Source organism: Adiantum capillus-veneris, chromosome 6, assembly GCF_014529385.1.
Source record: "Adiantum capillus-veneris isolate H3 chromosome 6, ASM1452938v2, whole genome shotgun sequence".
In the NCBI taxonomy this organism is placed as follows: domain Eukaryota; kingdom Viridiplantae; phylum Streptophyta; class Polypodiopsida; order Polypodiales; family Pteridaceae; genus Adiantum; species Adiantum capillus-veneris.
Window position 1 is genome coordinate 170,313,014 of NC_140936.1, and position 9,373 is coordinate 170,322,386.

General features: G+C 43.8%; 1 protein-coding gene across 1 annotated transcript; it reads left to right on the plus strand.

Moving 5' to 3' along the window:
- The first annotated feature begins 4,100 nt into the window (after positions 1 to 4,100).
- Positions 4,101 to 7,160, plus strand: LOC147456701 (pentatricopeptide repeat-containing protein At4g13650-like). Its single transcript, XM_086515148.1, has one exon. It carries the CDS (start codon positions 4,178 to 4,180, stop codon positions 6,599 to 6,601), a length of 2,424 nt encoding a protein of 807 aa, XP_086371274.1. The 5' UTR covers positions 4,101 to 4,177; the 3' UTR covers positions 6,602 to 7,160.
- The last annotated feature ends 2,213 nt before the right edge of the window (positions 7,161 to 9,373 follow it).

A 9,373-nucleotide genomic window follows, 5' to 3' on the forward strand; every position in this document is an offset into this window, starting at 1 on the left:
TGACGAAGAGAGGAAGGAGAAGGAAGAAAGGAAAGAGAAGAGAAAGTGGGGAATAAATGTGCTTGATAATGGATGTGGGAGAAGGATGAAACACATACGACTAGAATTGCCTTGATCAAGCCTTAACAAAATTTGCTATACGCACCCACGCCAATGTAAATGCATTCATCACAACAAAATAAAAACTTGAGCATTAATCATTCATTAAGGGGAAATCAAATGGAAAACCTTCACACCTCCACCAAGGGAGTGATTACACACACAAAGCATCCACGCAAATCAAGCATGCTAGCTACAATCATGGGAATGTAACACTATCACCCAGCCAAACGATGGTAGTCTAGAGGTGCACAAAGAGCCTAATTAGGGCATGCTACAATGGAGAGGGTCTCCCGTATCCTTGGGCTGAGATGGGGGGCTCTTTATATAGCCTCTCCCACCCCATTACAATTAGTGACAATTACAATCAAGGGCTTGAATTGGGGGACAAATTGGGATGCCCTGGGAGCCGCCACCTTGACCTTCTTGATGCCTTCACCTTGCCACTTGAGAGGTTGATTCTTGGTCATTATTTGCAGCAATTCACCTTCTTCTTTGGAGGTTGTGGAATGACTAGCACCTATCTCACAAATTGTGGTGAAAAGGAGAGAGGAATGGGCCATACTTAGAGGGATAGATATATGTGTGTGAGGATGAATGAGAATTGGGTGGAGAGGGGTGAAGATATGGAGTTGTTTTAAGGTTTTTTGTGGCTGATTTTGATGGAATTAGGTAGAGGTTATAATAGAGAATAGAAATCCATTATGGATCCTCAATATGTGTAGGATTTTAGTGATAGTGTGTGTAATTAACTTGTGCTACACACACTAGGAAGAGGAGGAAGATGAAGTGCAGCCATGGAAGCTTGAGAGGGATAATTAGGAGTGAAAAATGATAGAATTTTGAATAATGTTAAGTGTGTGTGTGAGCAAGAAGGTGGCTAGGGTGAAAGGGGGAAAGACTAGGTGATGAATATGACAAAAAAAAAGGACTTTTTTCACCACAAATGGATCCAATATGGGGCCCCACTTGCTTTGTCCGAATTTTGTTGATAGAGGAAAAGGGGAGGGCGTGGAGGGGGGTCTAGGGTGACCTTTAGGGGGTGGAGGAATCATTTCCCTCAAGAAAATGGAGAAAAATGAAGAAAATTGGCTTGGCATTTCCCTCCTTTTCTTATGAGCCAAAAGTGAGGTGACCCACCATGCATGATGCTCCTTTTGGACTTCTTCATTATGCATCACATGTGTGATGACACCTCAAGAGGCCCCATGGGCCCATGATGTCACTAGGCATCTTATATGTAAGACTAGTAGATATTATGTATGGCAATTACATAATAGGAAATACCTAGGTAGTGGATCCCACCACTTGGCCCTTCAAGTTTCACTTATACCATAGGTAAAACCAACTCCAAGTTCCCTTTTTCCATGGGTTTCAAATGTGTTTAGGGCTCCTTCCCATATGAAGCTCATCCGTGTGCCAAAACCATGCCGAAATCCCTTGCCAAAAATGGACATTTTCCTAGTAATAGATCCACTGCCAAAACTTATTTTATTTTTATTTCTTGAGCATGTACAAGGTTTAACCAAACCTTAAGTGCCAAAAAACCCTTCTAGTGAGCAAGGTTCACTCTTGTTGCTCCATTGCTTCACACTTCTTGCTGTGATCATTCTACTCGCTGTTGTAATCCTTAGCGGTGCAAGTTTAGGTGGTCGCATCTGGGAAACACTTTTACCTTGCTAATTATGATCATTACCAAGATGACTTTGTGGCAACACCCAACATTATTATACATGCACTAGAGCCTTCTTGGTCGAGAGGAGCTTCTTCCTTTTGGTTGCTCGCAATGCCAAAATTGTGATTTTAAGAGGGGTCATAAAAAACACGCATCAGAATGTCTCTGTTGGGGGACGTGTTTCTGGGAGGTGGTGGACAATGGCTACTCTTGTCTAAGAGGCTGGGTAGGTCTGCCCTCCTCACCAGCCACCTTCCCAAGCCTCGACCCCCATTTTTGGCTACAAGGTGTCATCACCTCTCCCACCTCCTTTTTTGAGGAGAAGTTGTGATAATGACTGTTTGTGATGGAAATTTGAGAAAGCCAACAAAGCTTTACCTTAACTTTTAATGGTTAAGAATAAGGTGAGTCAAGACTCAAAAAATTGAGCACCTGGAATGCATAGGTTCGCACTACACAGGAGATTGAGGCTTGAGCACCAACTTCCAAGGAGCGGGTGTCATTCAAGAGGGTTGAATTAGTGTAAAGAATAACATGTTGTCTCATTCACACCATCACAAGGGCAACGTTGAATCCTGAGGGCTGGCCGCTACAGCCTGCAGGTAATGGTGATGCATGGAGAAGACTGTTTATGGCATGAAGGAGCCTCGGTGAGCATGAAGCAACTTGGGTGAGCCAAGGATAGGATACAAGAGGGGAGGATGGAAGGAGTGGGAGGTCTTGCAAGAAGAGGATGAGTAGCAAGGCAGCTATATTGGATTTCAGGAAGACTAAGGTCTACTTGTAAGAAGGGACAACTGTTTTTTAATTAATTTTTGAAATCCACGTCTCCTTTCCTTTCCATGATTCACAGCTTTCACCTAAAAAAAACCCTCCCAAATATTTTGCACCGAGTGGTGGATGCAAAGCCAAGGCAGCTCATGATCTTGGACGCAAACATGGGGGTGCTCCACATGAGCCTGAGCTTTGACTGCTCCAGCCCCTACCCTGCACACCACACGCGACTTCTGCTTGTCATGGCCCCCACCTCAGAGAGAGAGAGAGAGAGAGAGAGAGAGAGAGAGAGAGAGAGAGAGAGAGAGAGAGATAGATAGAGAGAGAGAGAGAAGCCCCCTGCCGCTGCTGCACCTTCATCCAACAACTCTCGCCTCACAAAAAATAGAGAGAGAGAGAGAGAGAGAGAGAGAGAGAGAGAGAGAGAGACACACTATCTCAAGGACTCCATGCAACTTACAATTCATGGCATTCTAACTTGGATGGGGTCTACGATTGCGACGAAGAGCGATTTGGAAACATCTGTGAGAGAGAGAGAGAGAGAGAGAGAGAGAGAGAGAGAGAGAGAGTTTACTCATACACATTGGATCCTTTACATTTTTCAACAACCCACCACTAGCACTCATGACTCTTTCTTGAATGTTGTAATGCACTCACCAATCAAACTTTTTTATTCTTTATTGTATTTTTTAAAAAAGTACATATGATATTTTCCACTAACAAAAAGGTAACACATCACTATGGCCTTAGTCCTTTGGGCAGGCCAAAAATATATTCACTACCTACAATGCAAGGATACTTTAAAGAGAAGAAAACTCTAAAGAGAAAACTCTAAAGAGAAAATATATTCACTACCTACAATGCAAGGATACTTTAAAGAGAAGAAAACTCTAAAGAGAAAATAAAAGAAAAGAGAAACACAAATGTACCAATGTGCACTCAACCACCTCTTAATATGACCTTCATGCTTCTTTTCATTTACTTGAATCACCCTTGTTTTGAAAGGATTTTTGTTTTTCCTGGATTGGGGGGGCCTAGTGACATACTCGAAGAAGTGAAAATAAAATCTTCATTTCCTCTAAAGATTCCCCCCCTCCCCCCAACATCTTCGACCCTACCTTTTCGGCCTGCGTCTCTCTCTCTCTCTCTCTCTCTCTCTCTCTTGCGCGAAGTAATTCTCTGAGACGTAGGTTGCTCCATGCTCCCCTCCCCCTCTGCAGCTCTTCTACATGCACGACATAAGCTGCTCCATCGCCTCCCCCCTCCCCCTCTGTAGCTCTTCAGCCCCCTACTCACCAACGCTTCCTTCTTTCCATTTTCCTATCCAGGAGCACCCTCCTTCATCCGCTCTTCACCCCACCAAATAGGCGGTTGCGCATGCCTTCATGGCAGGGAACCGGGCTCCCGAATGCAGTAACGTCGTAGGAAACTATTCCGAGAGAGAGAGAGAGAGAGAGAGAGAGAGAGACCAAATTAGGGGGAAAAGTTTTGCATGGCCTTGGCTTCGCTCCCCTCTCACAACCTTCGCCTAAATCTCCAATTCAAAGGGTATTTTAAAGTAATGAGCCTATTTTCTGATTTAAAACCCCCTAGTAAGCAAATGATGTGTTGCTTGTATGAATCGTGCTTATGCAAAACCTGCAATGCTTTTCCAATGAGTTGCAAAAGAGTAGCAGGTTGGGATGCCAGCTTATTCGTACGCATGCATCCGAAGGAAGGCTTTGTGAAGCCGTTGGAGTGTTCAATTCCCTGCAGGAGAAGAATGTGTATGCATGGACTGCGCTTATCTCTGCGTACGTCCAGCATCATCAGAGTGATGACGCCATACTCGTCTATAACCGGATGCGCAGTGAGGGAATAAGCCCCAACTCACATACTTTCTTCGCAGTTCTCAAGGCTTGCGCTGGTCATTGTCACTTGAATGTGGGAAAGCTCCTGCATTATCAGATTGTTGATCAAGATTGCAGGTCTGGTAATTTCATCGAAAATGCTTTGATTTATATGTATGCCAGTTGTGGATGTGTGGAAGACGCATGGGATGTGTTTTCGAAGTTACCGGGCCGCCCTGATGCTATATCATGGGCTTCATTGATCTGTGGATGTGCACAACATGGGCATGGCCATGTAGCTCTTCAATTGTTCCTGAGGATGCTTCAGTATGGCTCAAAGCCAAATGAATTCACACTTATTTGCATCATTAACTCATGCACTGATTTACATGTGCTGAAAGAGGGGAGGCTTGTCCATGCCTGTGTTTTAAAGCAAAATTGTGAGCAGGACAAGTACATCGGTTGCTCTTTATTGAACCTATATGCCAAGTGTGGCAGCATAGAAGATGCATTCAAGGTGTTTGAGGGACTAAATCGGCAAACTGTGGTAGCATGGTCTTCTATGATTTTGGGTTACGCAGAACACGGGCATGCAGCCCAAGCCATCCATTTGTTTCAGCAAATGCAGTCAAAGGGAGTGGTGCCAAATGAGATAACCTTTGTTTGTGTTCTGAAAGCTTGTTGGAAGCTTTCTGCTCTTGAAGATGGTAAGGAAATCCATGCGTTTCTTGTGAAACTTGGCATTGACTGTGACGTTCTCATCGGAAGCACTCTTATTGACATGTATGCCACATGTGGAAAGCTTGAGGATGCTTATAAGGTGTTCGACAAGCTAGTCATGAGGAATGTTGTCTGCTGGTCCATAATGATATCAGGCTATGAAGAGCATGGCGACAATGAAGAAGCTTTACGACTGTACTACATGATGCAGCTAGAAGGAGCACAAGCGGATCAATTCTTGTACGTAATTATTATAAATGTATGCACCAACTTGAAAGCCTTAGATCATGGGGAAACAATCCATGCTGAAATTACGAAGCTTGGGTTTGCATCAGATCTTTACGTGGGGAGCAACCTTGTTGACATGTATGCAAAATGTGGGAGATTACCTGAAGCTTTCTGGGTGTTTAACCATTTGTCTGCCCGTGATGTTGTGGCTTGGTCTGCTGTAATTGAAGGTTTTTCCATGCAAGGATGTGAGGAAGAGGCACTACAACTCTTTCAGGATATGCTGAAGGATGAGATGGAGCCAAATGAAGTAACATTTCTCAGTGTGTTAAAAGCATGCACAAGCATGTCAGATTTGAGGATTGGGAATATTGTTTACATGTATACTATTGAGCTAGGTCTTGAGTCAGTTCGTGTAATCGGCAACACGCTTGTTGACATGTATGCCAAATGTGGTGCTCTAGAGGAAGCCCACAGAGTATTTGACAAGCTTCTCCTCCGAGATGTTGTCTCATGGAATGCTCTAATTGGAGGCTATGCAGATATAGGCTATGGCTGGGAAGCTCTTCAGTTATCTGAGAAATTACAGAGCAAAGGGTTAGTGGATGCAGACGAGTTCACGGTCATGGCTATTCTGAAAGCTTGCTCTAGCATGGCTGCATCAGACCATGGCAAGCTTATTCATGCTGAGCTTGTGAAACGTGGATTTGAAAACGAAATGGCTATTTGCAATAGTCTCGTCAACATGTATGCCAAATGCGGCAGTTTAGTGGATGCACACAAGGTTGTCGATGAACCGCTTGCTCACAGCATGGTTTCCTGGAATGCATTGATAGGTGGATGCGCAGACCATGGACACATGACAGCGGCAAAATCATATTTTAAAAGAATGCAAACATACAATCTTCAGCCCAATGAGGTCACTTTCATTAATCTTCTTTCTGGATGTAACCATGCAGGCTGGATAGAGGAGGGCTACTACCTGCTTCAGTTCATGCAAAATGAGTACTCTTTGACACCAACAATACGGCACTTTATTTGCCTGATGGACATTCTCGGACGCGCTGGGTGTCTGGGTGAAGCAGAAGACTTGGTCTTCATGATGCCTTTTGAACCAGATGCTTTCATGTGGATGTCTTTGCTGAGTTCATGTGAGAAACATGGCTACTTGCAACAGGGGGAAGAAGTTTTCAATTTCTTTCTTCAGGCTGCTGACACGACTGCTGCGGCATATGTGCTCATGTCCAACATCTCTGTGGCAAAACTTAGCGGTTAAAATCTGAAAGATACCTTATGTTCCAACATCCATTGTGGAGGTGTGCCTGCTACTAGGTGGGCCCCCAGAAGGTTCCATACCCCTCCCCCGACGACTCCTCTACGGACCCATTGGGTTCCCAACTCAATCCATATAGTCGGCTTGGCTCCCATGTCCAACTCGGGTCCCGCCGTCAAGCCGGCATGGGTGGCCAGCCCACCGTCTGCCGTCCCTAGTCCCACGTTTTTGCTCATGCATACTGTTCCAACCCTGTAAGGAACGGGAGGTGTACGGTGTGTGTAGTGACCTAGCGTGCCTAGGTGGGGGTCCGTTCCACCCGCCAACCAAGGCATTCGCAAGGTCACAAGAACTTGGCCTCAAGTTCCAGTAACACCAACAGAAAATTCAAGTTGCCTCTTTGCTGTTACTGTTGGCCGCCCACTACCCCCGGTCAGGGACAGAGACTTCATATTTTCTAAACAAACCAAATTGGAAATAGAGAGCATGGGTGGCCACTCCAGCATCAAAGACCTGGTCCAGGATTGACGACTGACAAGCCACTGATTCGACCTTTGACACATCACTCGATTTGACCTCTGACGCATGTCTTTTCCCTGGAGCACATGTCAATGTCCTGGAGCAGATGTCAATGTTCACACAGAATCTGCAAAAAGTTACAATGAGCCTGCTGGATTGAGTTTTGACATAGCTATACTTTTTAGGGAAAACTCTCCAAATTTGTGAATTTGTTTCATTTGTTGTGTGGACTAAGTGCAACTAGTTGTGTAACAGTGGTAGCTAGCCTTCAGTGTAGTTTGACTGTTCTGCATGGAAGCAGTCAATATAGTTGGGCCCACATAACGTTTGCCAACTTTTAAGGTGCCAACAAATGCGTCATTATAATCTGGAGAAGGTTTTGGCGCCTGCCCTTTACCATGAGATCAAGACTCTCCTTGTAAGTGCAGTACTCTCTTCATACATATTGGTGTCCCAAAATTAGAGCAAGGTTTGCATATCTTCTACATCAATTGAATACTTGATGAGGTGGCATTTTGTAATTAAATAGTTTTACATCAGCTATCTTGATGTACTTAAATTCGTGAGGGTGTGGTATTGATGTAACTTGTTGTTGTAGCTTCCCTTGACACCATCAATTCAGTACATCCTTTGTAGCAAACAGTTTTTGTATTGAACTGTACTTTTGCTATGGGATCAAAAGAAACATCTCATGTGGGGTGTGTGGAGCTGATACTAGGACCTATGGGACAAAAAGAAGCATCTTTTGTGGGGTGATAAGTGACTTTCAATGCTTAAGATACTCAGACTCACAAATTAATTGGGGACATAGAGTGCATAGTCGATGAGACTCCTCGCCGGTGCCCAATGCCTTGTCTTGCATTGTAAAGCATGATAGCTGAGCCGGATGGAGATGGTAGTGCGGATTGCACTCAAGGGTATGGACTTGAGCATGTAAGGGTGGTTGAGTAGTTGGGGGCAACATATGTGGTGTAATGTATGACTCATGAACTCTATATATGTTGGTGATACATATATGTGTGATACATTGGTGTTGTATGTGTGATACATTGGTGTTGTAAAATGTGTGTGTGTGTGTGTGTGTGTGTGTGTGAGAGAGAGAGAGAGAGAGAGAGAGAGAGAGAGAGAGGGGCCAATGTGTGATACATTGGTGTTGTAAAATGTGTGTGTGTGTGTGTGTGTGTGTGTGTGTGTGTGTGTGTGTGAGAGAGAGAGAGAGAGAGAGAGAGAGAGAGAGAGAGAGGGGCCAATGTGTGATACATTGGTGTTGTAAAATGGCCTTTTTACTGATCTATGGAGGCATCATGAAGCAAATGTAATGCATAAAACATGTCTTGATTTCTTGCTTTTGGACTGTTTTACTTGCTTCCCATGCAATCCTCAAAAGTCGATGTGAAGGCATAAGACTTTCTTACTTGCTTCCCATGCAATCCTCAAACGTCGATGTGAAGGGTTTTGCCTCATCTTAGTCATATATTTCACAACTCTCTCACAACCATAATCTCAATCGAAAGTGATCTGGACTCAAGAAGTAATAGCTCGTATGGCATTTGTGTCTTGACTTGGAAAAAGTTCATAAAGAACGCTTTTGAACATTCTCAAACTCTTTTGACATAGACTTAGAGATGCTACCACCTCATACTCCAACGGAAAGGAAGCAATGGTGTCAAAGAGGTATTTATTGAGAAACCAATATTTAATCTCTCCCACATTGCACATTTTCTCGAATGCATATTAGACTCTCTAACCATCTTCTAAGCATCGAGTAGTACAATCATTCCATGTATAATTGGTCAAGGTACTTGAAGGTATCTACCACTTCAAGGGGCTCTTTGTTGTATGTAATGCATGGCTTATCCTTGTGGAGAGGTTTCACAAGCATAACCTTTGTTTTGGAGCCATTCAGAATTAGTCCACTATGCAAGAATTTTTTCATTAGCTTTTGTGCATCTTCTAAAGTATAAGCCAAAAGCACTACACCAATCTGCATACAACAAAAGCATGATCACCACTTGCCCAATTTTAATATCTCTTTAATGCATTCCTGCTGCATAAACTCAAGTACCATGTTCCAATTCATTGATGAGTAGCCCAACGAGAGCCGGTGAAAGTGGAGATCATTGCTTAGTACCAAAAGTGTGTGAAAAATTTTGAAATTCCCTTTCCCATATGCACTAGGAGTAAACTTTCTCAAATACAAGAAACCACAAGCATATATTCACTTGGCACTCAGAGTTCCTCCATGCGCCTCCAAAG

Bases quoted from the DNA above. Each gene is read 5' to 3' on its own strand.
- LOC147456701 (XM_086515148.1), top strand. From the start codon at position 4,178: ATGCAAAACCTGCAATGCTTTTCCAATGAGTTGCAAAAGAGTAGCAGG.